Source organism: Bos indicus, chromosome 28 (assembly GCF_029378745.1).
Source record: "Bos indicus isolate NIAB-ARS_2022 breed Sahiwal x Tharparkar chromosome 28, NIAB-ARS_B.indTharparkar_mat_pri_1.0, whole genome shotgun sequence".
Taxonomy (NCBI): Eukaryota; Metazoa; Chordata; class Mammalia; order Artiodactyla; family Bovidae; genus Bos; species Bos indicus.
Genome location: NC_091787.1, coordinates 41,669,826 through 41,695,067, shown reverse-complemented (window position 1 = coordinate 41,695,067; position 25,242 = coordinate 41,669,826). Strand labels below are relative to the sequence as shown.

General features: G+C 50.5%; 2 protein-coding genes across 2 annotated transcripts; both read right to left on the bottom strand.

Annotated features, from left to right (window-relative positions):
- Positions 1 to 8,447: 8,447 nt before the first annotated feature.
- Positions 8,448 to 14,887, bottom strand: FAM25A (family with sequence similarity 25 member A). Its single transcript, XM_019954161.2, has 3 exons — positions 11,113 to 14,887; positions 9,693 to 9,755; positions 8,448 to 8,640 (listed from the first exon to the last, which is right to left on the bottom strand). Exons 1-3 carry the CDS (start codon positions 11,183 to 11,185, stop codon positions 8,507 to 8,509), a joined length of 270 nt encoding a protein of 89 aa, XP_019809720.1. The 5' UTR covers positions 11,186 to 14,887; the 3' UTR covers positions 8,448 to 8,506.
- A 3,806-nt stretch (positions 14,888 to 18,693) lies between these two features.
- On the bottom strand, positions 18,694 to 20,993 carry ADIRF (adipogenesis regulatory factor). The gene is made up of 3 exons (XM_019954162.2): positions 20,812 to 20,993; positions 19,075 to 19,137; positions 18,694 to 18,886 (listed from the first exon to the last, which is right to left on the bottom strand). Exons 1-3 carry the CDS (start codon positions 20,870 to 20,872, stop codon positions 18,780 to 18,782), a joined length of 231 nt encoding a protein of 76 aa, XP_019809721.1. The 5' UTR covers positions 20,873 to 20,993; the 3' UTR covers positions 18,694 to 18,779.
- Between the last annotated feature and the right edge of the window lie 4,249 nt (positions 20,994 to 25,242).

Sequence of the window (25,242 nt, the reverse complement as noted above, 5' to 3'; positions counted from 1 at the left end):
ACTTATGCTTTATCTTCCTCTTCTAAGAAGGCAAAAGTTGGTAAATTTAGACATGCCTTGCACAGAAGGCAATGGCACCCCACTCCAGTACTCTTGCTTGGAAAATGCCATGGACGGAGGAGCCTGGAGGGCTGCAGTCCATGGGGTCGCTGAGGGTCAGGCACGACTGAGCGACTTCACTTTCACTTTTCACTTTCATGCACTGGAGAAGGAAATGGCAACCCACTCCAGTGTTCTTGCCTGGAGAATCCCAGGGACGGCGGAGCCTGGTGGGCTGCCGTCTATGGGGTCACACAGAGTTGGACATGACTGAAGTGACTTAGCAGCAGCAGCAGCAATTAATGTTCTAATATTTTATCCTATTTGAAGGAAATGGCAACCCACTCCAGTGTTCTTGCCTGGAGAATCCCAGGGACGGGGGAGCCTGATGGGCTGCCGTCTATGGGGCCACACAGAGTCGGACACGACTGAAATGACTTAGCAGTAGCAGATAGTCAATAATTCTCTTCATTTAACTGAGTTTCAAGTTAAACAAAAATCTAGAGAAACTATTTCAGATAGACACTCCCCATATATAATTATTCCTATGTGCTGTGCGTGCATGCTAAGGCACCTCAGTCTTGTCCGACTCTTTGTGACGCCATGGACTGTAGCTTACCTGGCTCCTCTTCCATGGGATTCTCCAGGCAAGAATACTGGAGTGGGTTGCCATGCCCTCTGCCAGAGGATCTTTGCAACCCAGGGACTGAACCCACGTCTCTTATGTCTCCTGCTTTGGCAGGCGGGTTCTTTACCCCTAGTGCCACCTGGGAAGCCCAATTATTCCTATAGAATTTACCTAAAACTTTTACTTCATATACCTCTATTTTATTTACTTAAAAGCTTTGTCATTTGTTATTTTTCTTGCTGACAAACTTTATAGCAAGAACAGGTCTTCTTTGATTTCTAATAACTTAGGTACAATAAAAGTAATATACTTAATGTTGACGACTCTAAGCACAAACCCATATAAATCAAACCAACAAGCTTACACAAACTTTCATACCAGATATTAATTCAATACTGAATATTTCCTAGATCACATGAACACAAAACTCATTTTAGCTAGAGTCGTTAATATTTGAGTATTTATATAAGTGCTTAATTTCCTTTAAGCTAATTCAATAGATGAACTCGCCAGGTCAGTAGGTGCCCAATATGCTAATGGAGATCGGTGGAGAAATAACTTCAGAAAGAATGAAGGGATGGAGCCAAAGCAAAAACAACACCCAGTTGTGGATGGGACTGATGATAGAAGCAAGGTTTGATGCTGTAAAGAGCAATATTGCATAGGAACCTTGAGTGTTAGGTCCATGAATCAAGGCAAATTGGAAGTGGTCAAACAAGAGAAGGCAAGAGTGAACGTCAGCATTCTAGGAATCAGCGAAGTAAGATGGACTGGAATGGGTGAATTTAACTCAGATGACCATTGTATCTACACTACTGTGGGCAGGAATCCCTCAGAAGAAATGGAGTAGCCATCATGGTCAACAAAAGAGTCCGAAATGCAGTACTTGGATGCAATCTCAAAAACGACAGAATGTCTCTGTTCATTTCCAAGGCAAAGCATTCAATATCATGGTAATCCAAGTCTATGCCCTGACCAGTAATGCTGAAGAAGCTGAAAGGTTCTGTGAAGACCTACAAGACCTTCTAGAACTAACACCCAAAAAAGACATCCTTTTCATTTTAGGGAACTGGAATGCAAAAGTAGGAAGTCAAGAAACACCTGGAGTAACGGGCAAACTGGCCCTGAAGTACGGAATGAAGCAGGGCAGAGGGTAACAGAGTCCTGCCAAGAGAACACACTGGTCATAGCAGACACCCTCTTCCAACAACACAAGAGAAGACTCACCACATGGACATCACCAGATGGCCAACACCGAAGTCAGACTGATTATATTCTTTGCAGCCAAAGATGGAGAAGCTCTAAAGTCAGCAAAAACAAGACTGGGAGCTGACTGTGGCTCAGGTCATGAACTCCTTATTGCCAAATTCAGACTTAAATTGAAGAAAGTAGGGAAAACCACTAGACCATTCAGGTATGACCTAAATCAAATCCCTTATGATTATACAGTGGAAGTGAGAAATAGATTTAAGGGACTAGATCTGATTGACAAGAGTACCTGATGAACTATGGATGGAGGTTCATGATATTGTACAGGAGACAGGAATGAAGACCATCTCCAAGAAAAAGAAATGCAAAAAAGCAAAATGGCTGTCTGAGGAGGCCTTACAAATAGCTGTGAAAAGAAGCAAAGTGAAAAGCAAAGAAGAAAAGGAAAGATATACTATCTGAATGGAGAGTTCCACAAAATAGCAAGGAGAGATGAGAAAGCCTTCCTCAGAGATCAATGTAAAGAAATAGAGGAAAACAGTAGAACAGGAAAGACTAGAGATCTCTTCAAGAAAATTAGAGATACCAAGAGAACATTTCATGCAAAGATGGGCTCGATAAAGAAAATAAATGGTATGGACCTAACAGAAGCAGAAGATATTAAGAAGAGGTGGCAAGAATACACAGAAGAACTATACAAAAAAGATCTTCATGACCCAGATAACCACAATGCTGTGATCACTCACCTAGACCCAGACATTCTGGAATGTGAAGTCAAGTGGGCCTTAGGAAGCATCACTATGAACAAAGCTAATGGAGGTGATGCAATTCCAGTTGAGCTATTTCAGATCCTGAAAGATGATGCTGTGAAAGTGCTGCACTCAATATGGCAGCAAATTTGGGAAACTCAGCAGTGGCCACAGGACTGGAAAAAGTCAGTTTTCATTCCAATCCCAAAGAAAGGCAATGCCAAAGAATGCTCAAACTACCACACAATTGCACTCATCTCACACGCTAGTAAAGTAATGCTCAAAATTCTCCAAGCCAGGCTTCAGCAGTACGTGAATCATGAACTTCCAGATGTTCAAGCTGGTTTTAGAAAAGGCAGAGGAACCAGAGATGAAACTGCCAACATCTGCTGGATCATCGATAAAGCAAGAGAGTTCCGGAAAAACATCTATTTTTGCTTTACTGACTATGCCAAAGCCTTTGACTGTGCGGATCACAATCAACTGTGGAAATTTTTGAAAGAGATGGGAACATCAGACCACCTGATCTGCCTCTTGAGAAACCTATATGCAGGTCAGGAAGCAACAGTTAGAACTGGACATGGAACAACAGACTGGTTCCAAGTTGGGAAAGGAGTACGTCAAGACTATATATTGCCACCCTGCTTATTTAACTTAAATGCAGAGTACATCATGAGAAATGCTGGGCTGGAAGAAGCACAAGCTGGAATCAGGATTACCAGGAAAAATATCAATAACCTCAGATACGCAGATGACACCACCCTTACGGCAGAAAGTGAAGAAGAACTAAAGAGCCTCTTGATGAAAGCAAAAGAGGAGAGTGCAAAAGTTGGCTTAAAGCTCAACATTCAGAAAACAAAGATCATGGCACCCGGTCCCATCACTTAATGGCAAGTAGATAGGGAAACAGTGGAAAGAGTGTCAGACTTTATTTTTCTGGGCTCCAAAATCACTGCAGATGGTGACTGCAGCCATGAAATTAAAAGATGCTTACTCCTTGGAAGGAAAGTTATGATCAACCTAGATAGCATATGCAAAAGCAGAGACATTAATTTGTCAACAAAGGTCCATCTAGTCACGGCTATGGTTTTTCCAGTGGTCATGTATGCATGTGAGAGTTGGACTATAAAGAAAGCTGAGTGCTGAAGAATTGATTCTTTTGAACTGTGGTGTTGGAGAAGACTCTTGAGAGTCCCTCGGACTGCAAGGAGATCCAACCAGTCGATCCTAAAGGAGATCAGTCCTGGGTGTTCATTGGAAGGACTGATGTTGAAGCTGAAACTCCAATACTTTGGCCACCTGATGCGAAGAGCTGACTCATTTGAAAAGACCCTGATGCTGGGAAAGATTGAGGGCAGGAGGAGAAAGGGAAGACAGAGGATGAGATGGTTGGATGGCATCACCGACTCAATGGACATGGACTTGGGTGGTTCCGGGAGTTGGTGATGGACAGGGAGGCCTGGTGTGCTGCAGTTCATGGGGTCGCAAAGAGTCGGACACGACTGAGCAACTGAACTGAACTGAATTCAATAGAGTTCTTTTACTAAGTAATGCTGGCATTTCTACAATCTATAACATATACAAACACACACACACACACATATAAGGACCTCACAGTTCCCACTCCAAAATTTCAGCCCTGAATCAGGTACAACAACGTGAAACCTATCAGTTACAAAAGAGGTTGGGTTTTGGCAAATGGGGAAGATCAAGATCACTGGTCTAGATGGCTAAACGCTTTTTACGATATTTATTTTACTTCTGTTTGTAACTTTTGGTCATTTTAGGAATGAAGTGGAACCTTTTCTTCCTGAGAATGTCCCACTTTTAGACAAGAGGAGACAGGGTGGTTTTTTGTTTTTTTTCTTTTTCTTTCCTCCATTTGACATCATTAAGAGTTTCAAATATCACAAAACTGATTTGGCTGTAAATAGAGAGACAGTACCAAACAAAATGAAATGACAAACCCAAAGGACAAACAGAAAATCCTAAACAAACCCTCAAGTTTGGTCTTGGGGGTGTTACATACGCCAACGACATATAAGACCATAAACGAAGTACTTAACACAGCAAGGATACAGTACGTGGCCACAGGGTCCCACGATAACCCCGCCTAAATCCCTTGCGGGGATCCTAACAGGTACTGTGCTCACACACTGTCATCAGTAAAATAAAATATCATCCTCCTCTCATCCAGGGGTTCAGAGCTGTAATCAGATGACTTACCCAAAATGAGCTTCAGAGAACTTTCTTTAGGGTTAATTCAAACAGTCTCCAATGTTTTTTTCTTTCAGTCTTGCAATTACATGTTTTTGTATTTATTTATTTTTAAAATCAATCTATTTACTTTAATTGGAGGCTAATTACTTTACAGTATTGTGGTGGGTTTTGCCATACCTCAACATGTGTCAGCCACGGGTGTACATGTGTCCCCTGTCCTGACCCCCCACCTCCCTCCCCACCCCATCCCTCTGGGTTGTTCCAGAGCACCCGCTTTGTGTGCCCCGATTCATGCATCGAATTTGCACATCGAAACATCCATTACCACGTGTGAAATACTCCCCATTTTTAAAGACGGAAACTCAGGACAAACAAAACACGTGTGAAATACTCCCCATTTTTAAAGACGGAAACTCAGGACAAACAAAACACAAAACTCACGTACAATGCTAGCATCCAAAGGAGCAAAGGAACTGGTTCACGTGTCTAGTAAAAGCCCAACAACTCTACGCTTTCCAGCAGGCCACCCCACTCAAATATAAAGCCAGTTGGCTTATTCCCAAGGAAAAGCCCCAAATGAAGAGGAAAGTTTCCGGCTGAACACACCAGAGCAACCTACCCTACTGTGTGGTTGGAGCTTGTCAACTCCTAAATGTCGATTTGTTGCTCCAGTTGTCAAGTTCTGGGGAAGCTGGTGCTGCTTCGGGGAATTTTGAAGGCAAGATCTCAGGTTAAGTGGCCCGGCAGTTGCTAGGGCCTTACCCAAAAACTCCCCAACAAGGGCTGGGTAGCCATGAGTAGCAAATCTTGAACTCTAACAAATTTTGGTGCAGCTCATGCCGCTCACCACACTATAGGCCGATAAGTGGAGAAATGAGTTGTTGGGGCAAGGATTAACAACTTTATTCAGAAAGCCAACACATAAGAAGACAGTGGCCTCACATTCCAAAGAACCATTCTGCCTGAGGTTGGGTTCTTTTACACTAAAAGGGGAAGGAGCAAAGTCAAACACTTCCTGGTTCCCATCAGCCTCCAGGAGAGATGTGTTAATTTCTTCCTCCCTGTAGACATTCACAGGTGTGCCTGGTCAGCATGTTTCCTGAGAGCTAAATAAAGGTATTTTAGCTTAACGCTCCAGAGAAGGCAATGGCACCCCACTCCAGTACTCTTGCCTGGAAAATGTCATGGATGGGGGAGCCTGGTGGGCTGCAGTCTATGGGATCGCTAAGAGTCAGGCAGACTGAGCGACTTCACTTTCAGTTTTCACTTTCATGCATTGGAGAAGGAAATGGCAACCCACTTCAGTATTCTTGCCTGGAGAATCCCAGGGACAGAGGAGCCTAGTGGGCTGCCATCTACGGGGTCACACAGAGTCGGACACGACTAAAGCGACTTAGCAGCAGCAGCAGCTTAATGCTCCTTACCTGGGAGGCAGGTTTTCCAGAGATGGGCCCTTACCTATAATTTAAGCTTACAGGAAATATCCTTTTAGTGATCAACTTGTAATAGAATACAAAGGTACTTTCCTATTACACTGGTTTTCAAATATGAAACCAGCAAACTTTAAGAAGCACTTAATTAGGAAGTAATCTTCAATAAGCTAGAATGTGGCCTCCATAACCACATTTCAAAATATATCTGTATTGGTTTTCTCTTAAATTCAAGCATCATTTACATTTATATAATAGAAAAAGTGAGGATTCCTCATATTTCCAAAGAAGCGCAGAGTTGAACATGGTTCATATTTTATATACATACAGACATGGTAACATTTGATATATACATACATATATATTCTACCAGTTTTCTTGTTTGCTTTGAAAAAAATGAACTAGTTCTACATGCATGTTTCACATATTACTAACTCATTTGTACATGTTCCCTAATGATATATGTACATTTTTCTCATTCTTAACAGCCACCAGGGAAGCCCAAGAATACTGCAGTGGGTAGCCTATCCCTTCTCCAGAAGATCTCCCCAACCCAGGAATCGAACCAGGGTCTCCTGCGTTGCAGGTGGATTCTTTAGGAGCTGAGATACCAGGGAAGTCCCTTAACAGCCACAGAGTATTCTGCACACAGGGAAGGAGGAAGGCCATACGTAACACACGTGTATTTTCCTCCTTTATCCATGCGTGTGAGCCTTGAGGTTACTACCGCAGTGGTCCCTAACCTTCCTGGCGCCAGGGACCAGTTCCGTGAAGGACAGTTTTCCTGCAGATCGGCAGTGGGGGGGGGGGGGGGGCGGGGGGGAGTGGGGGGGGGATGGCTTTGTGATGATCCAAGCACACTACATGTGTTGTGCTTGAATAAATGTCTTGGAAGCCCAAGAACACTGCAGTGGGCAGCCTATCCCTTCTCCAGCGGATCTCCCCAACCCAGAAATCGAACCAGGGTCTCCTGCTTTGTAGGTGGATTCTTTACCAGCTGAGATACCAGGGAAGTCCCTTAACAGCCACCGAGTATTCCATTTCATAGAAATGCAGTAATTGTTATCCAGCCCTTAGATGGCCATCTAAGCAAAAGTCCCATTTTTCATGCTAAGGCATTATAAATACACTAGAGGTAATAAATGTCAACTCGATAGTGTGTGTCAAACCTAACAAGCACAATTAAGCTTGCCAACCAAGTGATTTCTGATTATCACTTTAGGGTGTTTCCAATCTCCTGTTATCACGAATATGTCAGGATGTATCCTCACCCTTTGGGCCTCTGTCTGTGTACCTGAAGAATAAAATAAATGCTGCTAAGAGGAACTGCCGTCCAAAGAGTCTGTTCTGATTGACACTAACACTCACAAGTCACATCCTTTTGAGCTTGGGTTTGGATTGGGAGAATTCAGAAGTCATCAGAAACCAAACCAAGATATAAGGTCCAGACACAGCTGGACAGTAGCAAATGTTTGAAGCCAGGACACTGGACATTCCTGGGCCATTCAGAAACTTGTGAAGCCAGTTCTGAAAGAGCATCAGAAATATGGTGAGCAACTAACTTGTTCCACAAAACACCTTTTATGGCACCGATTCATTCATGGCAGGAAGGAGGGAAGGCCAGGCTTTCTTGCCTACTACAGCCAATTTAAGCCTAACTTACGTCTTTGAGCAGAGACTTGACAGAGGCTCCAACAGGGGGTGGATTCAGTTTCTCCATGACAGTCATGATTCTGTGACTGTCCAGAAGAAACAGTTCTCTAAAGCCTCTTTGAGAACCTGAGCAGCTCAATCTGCCTGATCCTGCCCAGCTCAAGTTGGCCTGTTATCTTCCCTGACTCCTGCAAGAACATTTCAAAGAAAACCCAAAGAACACATAAGCTGAACTGCGGTCCTTTCTTGGGGTATCCCTGAAGCACTGAGGTGTTTGACAGCTTTGTATAGTTTCTGGGGAAATAGTCTTTTAAGAGATGTAGCACAAACACCAACAGTCCTCAAGAGCTCCTCACTGACATGAGAAATCATCAAGTGAGAACAGCACATCTGATTAATCTCAGGGACTATGTGACCGCAGTGGGAGCCAGGGTGCTGGCCCCTTGTCCCTGCAGAGGGGACACTCGGGACACAGGCAGTGCTTCCATCCAAACAGGAACAAATCCCGGGCTCAGTGCACACAGTTAACCACAGCTTTTTATTGCGATTCAGGAAGAGCCTGCTGCTGGCAGGCAAGCTCACTGTCCCAGCCTGCCCAGGCCTTCTGCTGCATGCGTGACCGCATTCGTGACTGTGTTGGTCACTGTCTCAGTGACTTCCTTCACCACTTTGTCCCCCGACTCGTGGGCCTTCTTTAAAGCATCAGCAATGGCTGTTGGGAAGGAAGAAGAAGAATGTCCAGGTGAGCAAAGAAAGCAATTCAAGTCACTGGCGTGCTGGTGTCACCTGGAGCGTCCTGTGGGACGTGGCAGTCTCACTGGGCTGCGCCCTGCGCGCGTTGTGGGACAGAGCAGAGCGCAGCTCCCGGATGAAGGCGTTCACACTGGGCTGTATTTCTCCAACTATTAGTGAGATAGGGCATCTGCTTGTGGGTGTACTGCCTACTCAGGCTTCATTTTTCTGTGAACTGTCTGTTTATATCTTTTGGTCATTTTCATCTTGGGTTATCATTTCTACTACAAATATTTTTGTTCACTTTGTGGTTTTTCTTTTGATTTGGCTTATGGTATTTTCTTTTCACTATGGAAATTTTTTAAGTTTTATACTGTCCAATTTAGGAGAAGGAAATGGCAACCCACTCCAGTATTCTTGCCTGAAGAATCCCATGGACAGAGGAGCCTGGTGGGCCATGGTCCATGGGGTCGCAGAAAGTTGGACACGACTGAAGTGACTGAGCACGCACTGTCCAATTTACCTAATATTTCCTTTATGGCCTTTGGATCTCTGTCATCATTAAAAAGATCCTCCATTCTCTGAGACTATGCCAAAATCTATGTTCTTTTCTATGAATTTAATAATTTCATGTATTTATATTTAAGTCCTAATCCATCTGCAAACTATTTTGTTGTAAGGAGCAAGACACACACAAGCTTTGTACACTGTGATACAGAAACATATAAACAAACATATAAACATTTAAATAAATACGTATTTGTACAAATATATAATTTATGTCTCCAATGTTTCGTCCCAGCACACTGCCACCTGGTCTTTGGTGACACCATCCTATTAACATTCCACAGAGAGAACTATCTAGATGGCTCCTGCTGTAGCAAGTACAGTGTGAGATCTCAGACGAGCGCAGATAATTGTACCCCAACTGAAAGGAAGCAACCTCGGGGTCAGGCTTTGGCCTGATTAGGCAAGGAACAGGTTGCTGCCAGCACCCAGCTTCCCTCCTTCCCACCCCGAACTTGGCCTTACCTTTCTCTCCAGCCTCCTTGGCATGATCTATCACCTCCTTCACCACTTCCTCCACAACATGAACTGCAAAGACGAGACAAGCCCAGAGTGAGAGCACAGTGTAAGCTGCCTGTCCTCACAGCAGGGCCCAGACAGCCCTGGGTATCAAAAGGGCCTCAGGGATGCTACTCAAGCCAGGACAGGACAAGCTGCTCATCAAGAACCCCCAGCTGGCTTCCTTCAGAGACTGGAGTGGGACCTGGCTGCTAGCAGCCAAGCTGGTAGGGCACAGGGCTCTCCGTGTCCCTCGCCCAGCAAGGCCTGGAATGCTGACTAGCAGGCCTTCCTGTCAGCTAGGGACCTGGAGCCAAGGCTGGGCCCATTTCCTGGGTCACCACACCTCTCAGGTGAGCTGCTCTTCTGTCTATGGCTGAATGGGGGCCGCAGCAGGAGGCTGAATGTCAAAGCTTCACCCCCACCACCACCACTCCCCGCCCACGGCAACACCAAGTCCCCCAAAGCAATTCCTCCAATAAGACAAAACTCTCTGCCCTCCTAGGGTGGTAACATGCTAGAACTGAAAGATGTTGGGTCAGAAGAACTATTTCAGATTCTAACTCCTAGAATTAACTCCACTGCTTGGGTTCCCTTGTCCTGGGAATAACACAGCGTTCAGAGAGCTGGTCAGGATCAAAGTGGACGGTCAACAGCGGTTGCAAAGCTAAAATGAAACGCAGACATGTTTGCAGCCATTTAGAAAGAGAACAGCAAACTTGGGCACAAGCTGTTTTTCACAAAATGTCAAACGGGTAGGGCTTGGATCAGCTTCCCTGTATCCAAGGGCCGATGTACAAAAAAGAGTTTCTGGGGACTTTGAACAAACTGAAAATGTCCTTTGTGTAAACTCTGGGGGCTGACTTTGAACACAATCAGACTTGGGGATTCTTAAGCAAATCTTTGAAGCTTTAAAGTTATGGTAAAAAATTAAAATCCACCTTCCTTTTCCTGTAGCATCTATAGGATACTTAGAATAAGCTCTTTTAACATGAAAGCCTCCCACACGCTGCCGGTTTCCAGAGGCAAGGAGTCAAGTCACCAGCTGCTCACCCAGCACCTTGGCTCCCCTCCTGTCCCCTCCTCTGAGCTGCTGCCTCCGTCCCACAGCCACAGACCCCAGGAATGTCAAGCCTGGGGGGTGGGGGGCGAAACAGGTCTGACCAGGAGGGTTGCTGGGGCAGCGGATGTCTCATGGCTCCAACTGGTTTAGCTTCTACAGTCCCCTACCTCCATCCCGATGGAGCTGATCATCCTTGGTTCCCCGTGGGGCCAAAGCCTGCCCCCATCCTGCTGGGGTCGGCTTTTCACTGGCCCAGTCAAGTCTGTCCTGAGTCCCCCAGTGGGAAGGAACAGTGCAAGGGGAAAGGGGCCCCAGGGTCCTTACCAGCTTCCTCCGTGGCCTTCTCCGTGCGGTGGGCCAGGCCCTCGGCAGCTAGCTTCCCCAGGCCTCCCAGCATTGTGTGGCAACAGGTAGTAATCGAGCAGGATGCTGGGGCCTGGACCAGTCTGCTTTTATAGATGCCTCTGATGCCCGGCCGGGCGCCAGGACACGAGCGCTCACGCTGGTGGTGAGTCAGCACAGGCTCAGGAGGAAGAAGCTGGGTGGGGCCACCCCACTGCTGTGGCTGGGGAAGTGCTCCTCTGGCAGCATGAGACCCCCACACCCCGTAACCTGAGACCCCATGAGGGGCAGGGACGGGAGCATGAGGCCGGACAGAGCTTGGTTCTGGGACATACCCCTCTCCCGAGGTAAGAGGCCTTAGTGTCCTGTGGGGTGAGAGGCATTTGGGGACCTCAGCCCTGCCAGTCCCCTGGACTCATGGCAGTCTGGGCACAGTTGTGTATCCAGACAAGGCAGAGAACTTCCAGCCTGCTGCCTACTATCCGTAGGGTGGCCTAGGCAGGGGTGTAGCATTTTGTAAGCCTGGGGACCTGGGCAGCCCCCAGCCAGGAATACAAGTGGAGTGGAGGCCGCTGCCCTTCCTGTTCCCAACAACTCAGCTCAGCAGAGTGGCCTTGCAGCCTCCACTGGACAGTCTGGGGGAGCAGGGAAAATGAAGGTCATGCCTGGCCCAAGGCAGAGAAGGTTGCAACGTTGACCAGAAGTCTAGTCATCCCTGACTTGCAGTTACCTGGTTCTCACTCACGGGAGCACCTGGATGGCCCAGCACTGAGGCAGCCTGCAGGTAAGGGAACCCAGTCCTCCTTGCACTTTGGGGCCTGGCCTCTTGGGGAAGCCCTGTGAAGTCAGAAGTGCTCACCCAAGAGGTCCTAGAGGAGTAAATGGAGGACCCTGCCACCATTTGGGGATGTACTTCTGGCTCTAGCAAGAGTTGCCAGAAAGAAGCTCTACCAGTCCCTGAAACATCACATGCTTAGGGAGCCAGACTGCCTTCCGAGTTACTCAGGATGGAGAGAGATGCCTCAGGCCACGTATCACATGCTGCTTCCCTTAGTCACTAGCCCAGCTGAGCCTCAGTTTCTTCATCTATAAAATGGGGGCATCCATGCCTTCCTGGCCTTGTCACTGATAGTTGGTGGGGTCAGGCATGCAAACTCTTGGTAAACTTCCATTCCCACCCTCTTATCAGTGATGTGCTAGGGATGCTTGGCAGTGAGCCCTGACCAACCAATGGGTGGAACAAAGAGTGGCAGGGGTATAAGGCTGCCTTGGAGTGAGAGGGCTAGGAGTCCTGGAGGGAAGGCCCTTCAAGGACTTGCTTATCAAGTCCGGGCCTGGGGCAGGAGTTTGAGGCTGCTCCCCCCATACAGGCTCCCTTACCCCTCAGAGGAGTCCAGGAGGGAGTGGCGGGGTCTAATTAGTGTTTACCTGACACAGGCTTAAGGAGTCGAGGCCCTCCCACATTCCTGAGTGGTGCTGGGAGGCCCTGGGCAGTGGCCAGCCGCCCTAGGGCGGGCAGTGGAGAGTATAGCCAGCAGGAACTCTGGGTCACAAGGCCATAGCCCCACACATGCCATAAGCAGGAGCTGATCAGGTCTTAAAAAACTTGGGAGAGTCCCTTTAAGAAAAAGAATATTGCTATCCATGTGAATATACACACACACACACACACGTTTGACCCTGTAGACTCAGAAGTGGCCATGAAAGTGAGGGGCCCTGGAGTTTAAGCAGGTCCAGATGACTCTGGCCTCCCTGTTACATCCAAATCCCAGAGAGCTCTGCTCATGGTTTTGGACAACGCTGCCAAGGGCGGGGGCCCTTCTGGCACATGGCTGGTGGGAACTGGCCCAAGAGCCCCGCAGGATGCTCCCTGGGCCCATCAAAGCCCCCTGCCTGTTCCCCCTGAGGTTGTGTGTGTCCTCCACCCTACATGGGTCCTTTCTGCTGCACCCCTTGACAGGATGGCAGTGTCAGCCACCAGCTCTGGGATGGCTTCCAGACCCCATGACCCCACCCCGCCAGTGCCCACCCTCGGGGACTCGTCACTGTGGCCCTCTCCTTGGGAGCTCACCAGCTCGACAGGCCCATTAGGGCTCGGCCACTCAGCAGGACTCTGGCCCCAGTCCCAGCTAGGAGCCCTCGGCTACACTTTTCCTCCTCCCTGTCAGACTGCTGTTCCCTTCACTACATCCCCCGGCCCATGGGACCCTCTCCTCCTTAATGCATGGCCCTGGTGTGAGCACCCAGACTCCAGTGACAACATATCACGGCCCCAGATCTCCTGACAAGGCTGGGTTCAGGTACAGATCCCAAATGCAACAGGGAGAGAAAAGGCCTGGAGAGCTCAAGCTGCCCGAGACTGGATCTGGGCCCCAGCCCTTGGTGCTCTGGCCCACTTCTAGTCCCACCAGCCTTCCCACTGTAGCTCTGACCAGCTCTCTGGCCTCTCAGCTCAGCTCAGCCCATCCGGGCTCCCTGACGGTGGACTCCTTTCCAGCCCAAAGAACCTAGGACAGTCTCACACCCTCCTAAGAAGGATTCTGGTCTAAGGGGTTGGGCTTGGGCTACTCCTACCTGGATGAGGTTGGGGTGACTCAAGTAGGAACCACCCCATCTGGGAAGAAGCCTGTCATGATGGGTCCCCACAGAGCAGCCCTTGAACACGGGCAGCCGAGTCAGCTTGTCCTGAGTCAGAAGGTCAAGTCCTACACTTGGGGCTGTGAGAACTGAGCTTTGACAAGCATCAACTAATTATTCAAATGGAATCTGCTCAACAACCCAGTCTGGCAAAGGACCAGATGACTCCATCATCAAGTCAAGGAGGGCCAATTTTTCACAAGCAATTTGCCAACTGAGCAATGAACAATTCTGGGGGGAAAAAAAGTTAAAGTATGCTTAAATACTTAGGGCTGTCTCACATCTGAAGCATGATAAATTTTTTTTCTCCTGTGACTGCAATTGTCATGAATAGCAAGAGTTTTATAACTGTCAGCCTGCCTATGCTTTCTCCTACTTCTACTTCATGGATTTGAGCTCCCAGTACATACAGAGCCCACGTATCTTATACATACAGACCCCTTCCAGTCACAGGGGAGCCAAGAAGAGATTCCTGGAGACCTGGTTTGTCAGTCACCTAGCAACCCAGCTCTCATACACCCATGGGCAGAGGGCACATCAGAGGGGTAGCTGAGGAAATAGAGAGTTCACAAAGGTGTGGGCAGAGTTAAGGGAGTCAACGAATGATGGCGAGGCTGCTAGGATTTGGAGCAACGGGGGACCCTCGGCCTGGAGGGGCTGTAGACCCTGATGCGAGCTCCAGCTGTCAGAGAGGGTCAGCAGACAGGAGCTGCCACTGTCAGCGGAGGAATAAGGCCACTGCCCAGCCATGCCCGGCAAGAAGGGAGCAGGAGGAATAAACTCCTCTCTTCTCCATCTCCTATGGATATCCCCTACAGCCGAACCCAACAAGTCTCGAAGGTAAGGGAGCCTGGGAAATGCGGTTCAAGAGGCAAGTTCCCAGGGTTAGGGTTAGGGTTAGGGTTAGTAAACGGCACAGAGCATGTGGATTCTCTATAAACAGAGAACAGCAGCTTAGCCTGCCAGACTTCCAGGTCTGGAAGCAGCATGACAGCAGCTTACATCCTAAAGAGCCCCATTTCCCCTTCCTGAAACTCCATGGGGCAACGAGGAACAACACAGCGACGAAGACGCAGCACAGCCTTAAATAAATAAAAAGGAGAAATTCCAGTGAAATAGAAATCAGACTTACAGGAATTATTCAGGCTCCTGTGGCAGAAGGCACTGCAGCCATATCTAGAAGACACTCCAGGAAGAAAGCGTGAGCTGAAAATTTCAAACCCAGTTGAGAATAAAGTATAAAGGCTACAGACTAACATTTCCACACATTTAAGAACACAGAATATGGTTCACATGAGCTCTTCTTTCTTAATGTTTAACTTTTTAACCTTTTTAAAAATAGAAAATGCCACACACAAAAAACAGAACACCATGAACCCTCATGGACACAGTGCTGTAACCCAAGGGGCCAGACGTCTTCTCAGTTCATCTGAAAATATTTCATTCTTGAGGAAACTTCTAGAGGACTAACTCCAACCAACCAAGAGATAATAGAAAACATTTCAACAGACAATGGCAGATTGCTTCTAGTATCTTCAGTTACAGATCTAAGACAAAACAAAGGTGTGGCGGAATGGAATGTAAATGCCATGTATTTTCACATAGAAAAGAGACAACTAACAACAACCAAAAAAAAAGGAGAAAGGGAGAGAAGGTGGAAAGCAGAAAACTCTGCCCTTCTCATCTGTAATTTGATGGGAATCTGAGCTAAAGTCCAAAATGTGATGTTAGTGACTTTGTGCTTGGCTAGTTCAGGGAACTGGGATTTGGAGAATCGGGAACCCCCCAGGAACTGCTACCGCAAGAATCATCTTTGGAGACCTGACCAAGACCCAGCAGGTGCAGTGGCCACAGCCTGCTTCTCCTCAGCCTGTCTGGGATTCACTAACTTCATGAACCTCACGGAGACAGGCCTGGGCTCCTACAGGCTCCCAGGGCTCCCTAGCACCACGTCCACCTTGTCCCAGACATAGAGCCAAAGACAAGTCCAACCTGGCCGCACCCCCAGGGCTCAGTGTTGGGGGAATCGGGGAATGTAGGGAGCATCCCATGCACAGGGGCAGAGAGACGTGCAGGGGCTGCACTGTAGAGAAGGCACTCGAGTGAGCCTAGCATGGCAATTCTGTTATCTGGTAGGAGAACCACCGGACCATCATCCCTGCTTTCATTCGGCGGATGCTGCCAGAGCCCCACGCTAGGCACTGGGCACGCACTAATCAGCACAGGGGACTTGGCTGGGCCTGTGTACAACCATCACAGCAAAACACACAGGACAGCCCCTCACCACCAGCAGTGGCCGGACCCATTCTGTGTTTGTTGGGGGCCAATCTGGGAAGCTGAGATCTGATGGACGAAAGAGCAGCAGCCACCTAGACAAGGGTGATTTATAAGGAAGGATGGACAGCATTCCAGGTAGAAAAAAAAACAGCACACATAGACTGAGGTGAGCTGAAGCATGAGGCCAAGGGAAATGAACAAAGGTCAACATGGCTGCAACTGAGAGGGAGGGGGCATTGAGCAAGGAGGCTGAGGAGGTGAGTGAGGCCGGCAAATGAAGGATCTTACTATCATTGAGGCAACATCAGGATTTCAGCTTTCCTTTGTAATAGAAACATACTTCACAGCAGCTTCCTGGCTTCCCTGGTGGCTCACACAGTAAAAGCGTCTGCCTGCAATCCTGGAGACCAAGGTTCGATTCCTGGGTCGGGAAGATCCCCTGGAGAAGGAAATGGCAATCCACTCCAGCACTCTTGCCTGGAAAATCCCATGGACGGAGGAGCCTGATAGGCTACAGTCCATAGGGTCGAAAAGAGTCGGACAGGACTTCACTTTCACTTTCACAGCAGCTTAAACGATAAGAAAACTGATCCTTTTGCCTAGTGTGCACTGGTTAAGTTAGGGACTCAATAAAATAACTTGGGATATAGGTTCTTTTCATACTTCTGCTCTGCCCTCATCAGCCAGTTGGCTTTTCCTCTGGCTCCTTCCTCCTGAGGTTAGAAGTGGCTGCCAGAGTTCTAAGCATCATTTCCGGTCACAAAAATGTCCAGTGGAAGAGGAAGAAATGCTTTGTCTTTTTTTTTTTGAGGATGAAAAACCCTTTCCTAGAAGTCTCCTGGTCCTCAGACCCGACTCCTCCTCTCTTGGTCTGAGATGGCTCACACACTCATTCCTAAAGCCAACACTCAGAAGGAAAACAGGATTAAGAAAGACTGTTGGGCCAACTGGGATTTCTCCTGAGTCAGTCAGGGGAAGGTTGCCTACCAAAAAGGATCTGAGGGCTCTGACAGTTCAGCCCCACCGGCCTCGGGTGTGGCCCCACGTGATCTCTCCCAACCCTGGCATCCTCTCCTGGGGGCAGGGGCTCCTGGAGATGCTGGATGCACCTCCACATTACTCCAGGTATCTCTTCCAGGACCTTCCCTTTAGGTCTTTGCCCGTTTTGTAGACCAGGTGAGGCCTTCTTTGGGGAAGTCAGAAACAGGAACAAACCATGAAACTGAGCTTGGCCCTGGGGTGAGGGTGACAGATACCAAGGATTAGGGAGAGAACCTATTGCTTCCTTGGGAGGGATCTCGGATTGGAGAAAGGAAAGGTCCCCGGGGCAGATGGCTACACACAGAAAGACCTGGGCTGGGGGGTGCGAAGGGGAGGGCTGCGGGGGTGGACACGACACTGCCCCCTGCTGGCAGGTCGCGGAAAGCCTCTAGGAAAGTATGAAGCAAAGACGAAGCTTTTTTTCTATCAGTCTCCCCTGAACTGGAAGTGCCTTGTAGCCAACATCTTGTAGCCAGAGTTGAAACGGCATGGCTATGTACTCGTCCAGAAGAGAACAAGATCATACGGACGGAGGGAACAGTGTGTACAAAGGCGGGGAGGTGGGGAAAGGGAATGGGGCGTTACCAGCCAAGGTGTGCCAAGGGTTCGGATGAAGAGGGCCGCCAGCGCCCGGCGCCAGGGCTGGGCTTATCCTGCGGCAACGATGAGTCACCCACCAGCAGGATTTACCCAGAGCTGGTATCGCGTGCATGAACACGTAGACACGTGCAGGGGAGGTTGGAGGGAATAAAGTTTGCGCCAACTCTAGACCGTCTTGGGGACCTGCCCGACAAAAACGCCGGTCTCCACCCTAGGTCAGAAGATACCGGTGCATCCGGAACGGAAGGGGTGCCAACGGGAGTGGTCTAGCGCGCGCACGCACTCTGCCGGGTGCCTGCGCTTCAGGCTCACGTGCAACACGCTCACGTGCACCGCCCTGTGCGCCGCAGGGCCCTCCCAGGGGGCGTGTCGTGGGCGGAGCTCTTGGCGGCCGCGCCAACCAACTCAATCGGGCGGGGCCTAGGTCTTCGGGGCGTGTCCTCGCCCTCCTGCTGCCGCCCGGTGACTCACCGCTGGGTGCGGCAGTCGCACAAACACCGGACGGGCTGGTTAGAGTGGCTAGGGCCAGAACCACTCCCCTGCGTCCCCTGTCTTCCCCGAGAGTTCCTGCCGCTTGAAGTCCTCGCCGGCGCCCAGCTCTGGATTGCCTCGATGCTCCCAGCCTCCTGGCTCAGCTCACTGGGAGAAGTTCCCGAGGCCGTGGCCGTTGGAACCTGTAGTCCCCCACCCAGAGCTGAGCTCCTCGAGGATCTGGAGATCGAGTATGCCCTTCCTAGGAAGGGCCGGGTTCCTGGAGCTGGGAGAGCGGTTTTGGAATCGGGGGCGGGGAGAGGCACGTATCTAAATGGGGTTTGAACTTAAAATAAGGGAGAGTGGGGATATGCGGTTGAGAAAAGGAAAATGAGTTCTTGGACAACCAGTCTATGTTTCCTCCGAATTTGGAATGCCAGGACTGTCTCTGGACTAGGGGCTGAGTTTCTGGGCTGAGGCTCTACTCTAAGCGAGGGAGAGCTGGGCCCGTGTAGGAGTCATGAAGTGGGCACAGGGTAGGAATATAGGTTTTAATGAGGTGGCCCACCAAGAGCCTGCCAGAGCTCCGGGCCTCGAAGGGAGTCACGCATGTCTCCCTTCTGTCATTTCAGGAGGCCAAGTTTTTTCCCAAAACCCGAGAAAGTCTCAGAGGCCTGGTTAGCAGTCTGGTCGATGGTTTCCTGGGTAGTCTTGGCAACCTGGTCCATGGCTGGGGAAGGAAGGAAAGAGCAGTTGAGGGCGGGACCCTGGGGAACCACAGCCATGCAGGGTTAGCCTCCCCTGGGGCTCCCTCCCCAGGAAGCAATGAGGACAGAGGGTCTGCAGAGGAGACAGTGCTGGGTGGAGTATGGAGGTGTGCTGGGCTATCCACCCTCTTGCCCACCAGCCCCACCAGACCTTTCTGCCCTGCTTCTGTGGCCTGATCCACCACTTGCTGAACCGCTGTTCCGGCCGATGTCACTGGAACAGAGATGTGGGCTTTAGCTCTTCAGATACCACTAACCACAGGGGCTCCACCTGCCAACCCCATCTGTTCTCTAGAGTAGACTGTCCTACATGCCCAAGGATGGATGCCATTAAGGTAAAGTCCTTTGACCAAGGCTACTCAGTCAGTGAGGGGCATGAGCCCTTTCCATGACTCCAGGGTATTATTCTTGTTTATTTATAACTCTGGGCTCCTCTCCTCTGGCTTGCTTCCCTTGCGATCTTCAGGACTGCTGAGAAAATATCCAACAGAGGAAGGAAGGCAGGGCAGGGCCAGGCTGGAACTGGCATCTGGGCTGTGGCTGCTGCTGGGCATGGCCCAGGAAGAGCCCTGTCCCCTTTAACAACTTCTCCCCTAGAAGCTTGGCCCAAATGCCTGAATTCCCACCACTGGGACTTCTACTTTGTAAGGCATTCTCACTACCTCCTCTCTCTGTGCCCTTCCCCAGAGGGCACACCAAGCAATGACTGCCAGTTGCCTCTGTGGGCAGGCAGCTTAAGGAATTAGGAAATGAAGTGCAGGAAATAGGTGAAACTTCCAAGGTCAGGCCATCTCCTCTATACCAGAATTTATACCTGTGGAGAACAGGGTTTCCAGGAGCTCAGATGTGTCCCCCCTGCTGGGTAGGCAGACAGGTGCTCTGGCCTTCAGCGATCTGCTCATCTACTGCTAAACAGTGAACGGCCTACCTTACCCAGACCCTAGGGGCCAGGTGCACAGGGGCCAGGCAGGCCCTGGATATGCTACTCACAGACGTCCCTGGGCTCCTTGTCTGACATAGCACAGTCAGGACCACAGGGAAGGAGCCTTTGCACTCAGCCTACAGATGGGAAAAGTAAGGGCCAGAAGGAAGGGTGCTGTAAGCAGAGGCTTCCTGCTACCCTTTTAGCCTAGCGGAGCAACTGTTCGCTTTCCTAGGGCACTGATGAAGGATGGGGTGGGTTTAGGTGTTGTCTGCTGACTGGGATATGCATAGGACTGATTGGGACCTGGAGTCCCAGGGGAGGCCGAGCCAGAACTGGAACAGGTGCTGCTGGCGCACCCAGAGTCTCCTCACATCCCCTACTCCCCGTCCATCTTCACCCCCAAGGTGTGTAAGCTCAGGTCTGAGGAGGAAAGAGCTGGAGCTGGAGACTAAGGCTAGTGACCTGCCTTGGCCACGTGAGGGTGGGAAGGTCCTCTGGGTGAGGACTTAAGAGGAAATTAGTATTGGGGGGAAGGGAGGAGTGCTCAAAACAAAGCCCAGTGGGAGTCTGGAGCTGCTTCCCTCCGCCCATCCTGGTTCTATGGGCCTCTGGGACCCTGGCGGGCAGAGATCGCCTGGTGGCAGAGTCCGCGTTCCCCGCGGGCCTTCACTCTCCCAAGGGCCCGAGTGGGGCCCCTCCCCGCCTTCGCAGCCTCCTCGGATTGGCTCTGGCAGTGCCCAGTGCGTCACCCCGCCCAGGCACCGCTGTTCTCCCGCTTGCCTCAAGGCATCATTCCTGGGCTGGTCGGGGTGGGCGTCCTGCCAGGTCCCTGCAACTCCGGAGAGAGCCCTTCCCAGCCGGAGCCACCCCCACCCGCTCGACTTTCCGGCTGCACAGTCCCCTGGCTTGCGCCCCCCAACCCCCGCGTCTATCGGGTGTGCCCGCGTCGAGCTCTGTTCTCACCCGCTTCCTGGGCCGCCCCCTCCACTTGCTTCTTCAGGTCCTGCAAGCCCTTGCTGGCCATGGCTGCGGGGGGTCTGCGAGTGGTTAAGGGTAGCCGCAGCGACGTTGGATCCTGCTCAAAGCGGCTGCGACCCGAGCGCCAGCTCTGGTTTTTAAGGCGCCCCAGGGCCGGCCCCTCCCCACACGAAGGGGGGTTGGAGGGGGCGCGGGGCGGTTCCCAGCACTCAGGGGAGTGACCGGGCCCTGCTCCAGTACCCGCCAGCCCGAAAGCACATCCTGGCCTCAGGCGGGCCGTGATGGGAAAGCGGAGAGGGGTGCCAACTAGTGTCTGAAGAGGGGCTCGGGGCTGCAGAGGGGCTGGATCGGGGATCGGGACAGTGGCTGGGGGCACAAGGGGGCGCACCAATCTTCCTCCACCGGGTGGACGCGAGGATTCCCCAGCCTGGGAGGGGTGAGGGAGGTGGGGATCATCACCAGGTGGAGTTGTAATTAAGAGCAGCTGCTTTTTATTAAGTATTTACTTTGTGCCTGGCGCTGTGCAAACGCTTCCAGCCTCTTGTGTAACCTTTACAACAAGCTCTTGGAATGGGAGTTAGTAGTTTTTAGGAAGAAGATGAGGCACAGAGGGTGATTTAGGTCTCACCAAAATTCACATGGCAGGGACTCAAGTCTGAGTCAGTGGGCTGTAAGCCCTAGGGCCCTGACCAATGCCAAACCAGCAGGCCCCACGCACTCAGCCTGGACACTGCAGACTGGCAGATGCCATCTGCCCAACTGCTGCTGGGACAGGGGTAGGATGGGGGGGCGTGCAGTGGAGAGACTGTGGAGTAAGTCCCACCCTCCTTCCGTAGAGGCCAGTCACTGGCGACTCAAGTGACCCTTGAGTGACCCTCAAGTGACTCCTCGTGTGGCCCTGACTGGGGACCACACAGCTCCAAGTGGAGGGGGAATAACAGAAAGGGCCGTCCACCTGTGTCCAGCCGAGGCAAGGAAATCGTTGTCGGTCACCAAAGCCCAAGGACTTGGGTGGAAAGTACCCCAGACCACACTGCGAGTAAGGGAGCGGCCCAGCTACAGGTTGCTCAAGTCAGTTTTCCCGGGACTGAGCCTGGGGCTCAGGGATGGCCAGAGGGCCTCGGAGGAGGGAGGGTCATTTAGTGACTTGGGTGTCAGTAGGGCAGCCAGGGATCCCAGGGACAACAAAACAACTCTTGAGGCACACCCTCCTGATGCTCAAGGCTGCAGGTCAGGCCAGCCCAGCGCTCTTCCACTCGAGTTGGCCACTGGAGCCTGGAGGCCACCCCCTCAGCCTGTGACTGGACCCTCTTTAAGGCCGCTCTCTGATTAACCCTTTCTGGGCCTGTCTCTGCATGTCTGTAGGAGTCCCCCTATTTTGGAGCTCTGGGCAGTCTTCGCTTACTCAGGGCCACTCACCTGGGCCACATCCTGCCTAATAGATAGGGAGAAGTGACTAAGTCATGGAGGGTCGGCCTCTGGTGTGGGGTATCTGGAGAACACGCACACACACATGAAAAATTGATTAACGGAGGGTTTCTGGGCCAGAGGAAGGGGCAGGCCCTGAGATCTGCTTAGGGGGAAGGAGATCTGGTGGGGGGAACGGAAACCAAACACAGACTAACAAAGCAACTGCCCTGCCCTGCGCGCATCCCTCCCTGCTGGGAGCCTGGTCCAGCCCTGAGCTCTAAGAGCTAAGGCGAGCCCACCTGACTCTTCCTTCAGTATTCCGGAGAGCCCCATCCAGCCCCTGCCCCAGGCCTGCCAGCCCTCCTGAAAAACTGCTGCTACCACTAATCCCTTTAGCCAGGAAGACCTTTTACACTGCTCCAAGTTAGCTCATTGCTGAACTGCTGATGCTGTTTGGCACCAGGCCCTGTGGGCAAAGAATGAGATAGGCAACAGCCTCTGTGGGAGGGACTACCAGGCCCAAGCAGGTGATGAGAGGCAGCTGAATGGTTCTAAAGCAGCAGGCACTGAAGTCAGACCCCTTGAGTTCAGATACCCGCTAGAACAATTTCCTTCATCTCTCTGAGCCTCAAGCCTCAATCCTTCATGTTGGGGGGCACAATAACAGAATCTCCCCCAGGGTGTTATGGTGAGGATTAAATGGGCTGATGGATGCCTGACACAGCTGAGGGTCCATGGTTGGGGATGGTGGGAACGGCGGGCCCCTTAATCTTGCTAATTCTTACTCATCCTTCCAGTTTCATCAAAAATGTCACAACCAGGGAAGGCTTCCCTATCACAGATTGGATGAGGCATCCCAGTCTGGGCCTCGCAGCATTCTGTATTTCCCTACATGACACGCACAGTACTTCAGTGTTATTGCTTTTCAAATTCTCTTTCCTCTGCAGGGAAGCAAGATCTGCCGCTCTAAAATGTCTCTTTGAAATGCAGGCTATTTCAAGCTGAAAACAAGGCCCAAAAGACTCAGGAAGAAACTTTGACCTTTCCCCTTGGTTGCCTAGAGAATTAGGTTAGAGGGTCTATTACAGTAATAGAACTACACCATGGGTAACTAGTACATTAACTAGGTATATAGACAGGCAGAAACTGAGAAAAGTCTATTTGTTAACATTCCTCTCTGTGTCCCATTTTCTGTACATGGCCTGGCAAACATTTGTTTCCCGAACACTTGCTTTCCCTCTTCATGTCAACTGCCTTCCTCCCCAAACAACTAGCCCCAACACCCTCTTTTGTCTTTAGCTAAAGATGATATTTCAGGTGACTGTTTCAGCCACTTTGATGGGTTACTCAGCTTCCCTGGGTCTCTCGTGTATACATGCTATTGAACTTTGATTTTCTCCTGTCAATCTGTCTCACATCAGTTTAATTCTCTGACCAGCCAGAAGAATCTAGAAAGGTAAAGGAAAATTTATTCCTCCCCAACACCTCCAAGATTCTGAGCAATGGAAGAAACCATATCTAGTTTGCTTAGTTTGGTTCCTTGGAGTCAAACACCTTACCTGATACATAGAAGATGATTGAAAAATCTGTTGTAGCAATGTCAGAGGAGGTCATCAAGACGATGTAACTACCGGTTGCCTCGTGAGCGGGACCTGAGCAATCAGAGGCTCCCACCCTCTCTCCTGTCCTTGGAATAGAACACAGCCTTGAGAGAGTAAGATGTTGTTGAAACCCTCTTGAATCGAATATATGACTGCATTCATGTGTGCTAAGTCGCTTCAGTCGTGTCTGACTCTTTGCTACCCTATGGACCACCAGGCTAGCCCACCAGGCTCCTCTGTCCATGGGATTTCCCAGGCAAGAATGCTGCAGTGGGTTGCCATTTCCTTCTCCAGGGGACCTTCCTGACCCAGGGATTGGACCTGTGTCTCTTGCATTGCAGGAAGGTTCTTTACCGATTTAGCCATCAGGGAAGCCCGAATATATGACTGACTCCAGTCAAGCCCTCTGTTAACTTTTAAGATTCTGGTGGGTTGGAACATAGATCTATTCATCTTGCGGCTGCCAAGACAAGTCTCATATGTATGTTCTCTTATTACAATTGCCACCTACCAAAAATAGAAAAGAGGGACGGGTCACCTGGGGCTTCTTGGAGAAAGAGAGGGATGGGAGAGAGCAGTTACTCCTCTAGGGAAGTCAGGTACAGCCCCACAGAGCTCACAGCACATAATAGAGGGCTTAAAAGTAAAGCACACCGCAGGTGCTCATGGGATGGGGAAGAATCTTCCTGGACCAGGCAACTTCGTTGTTGGATCACAGGAACAGGTCTTAAACATGTGTCCGGGGGCAGAGGTGGGAGTTGGGACAAGCAGCAGGGACCCTTCCACGTTCCCTCAATAGAGGAGAGGGTATCGGAACCCCAGAAGCCCAGTAGTATCCTCCTCCTGCAGTTACCTGAGAGGACCTGTCTCCTCCGCTTTCTCTCAGGCACACCCAGCCCCTCGGGCCTTCTTCCTGGGGCATGCACAGGCCTGCTGATGAGCAGTCTGAACCTGGGAGCAGGAACACCCCTGACTGCCCTGTGCCTCTTCAAGACCCTTCACTCCTCCCATGGTAGAGTTTGCACGGCTGGGAGACCAGCAGCTCACTGCTCCTTTCTGCCTCCTCAGCGCTGGATGCCCCTGACTGCAAACTGGGATACAATGAAGCTCGGCTGTTTGGCTTTGCAGCCCCCAGGGCTGCCCTTGACCTCTGCTCTCCACCATGGAGGGAGGATGAGCAAGTGGTCTGGACTCAAGCTTCAGCGCCCCCACCCAGGGCTGGAGACCTGGGGCAAGCCACTTAGGTGCTTTGAGCCCAGACTGGGTGTTAAAGGGAAAGGAACCCTGCTGTCCACTTAGCCACCTCTGAACAAGACTCCAGGGCATGATGCCCATAGCCTTTCATGTAGGAAAACAACCACTCGGGTCCCTGGGTTGTTTTGAAGTCTTGGGGATGGTGGCATCT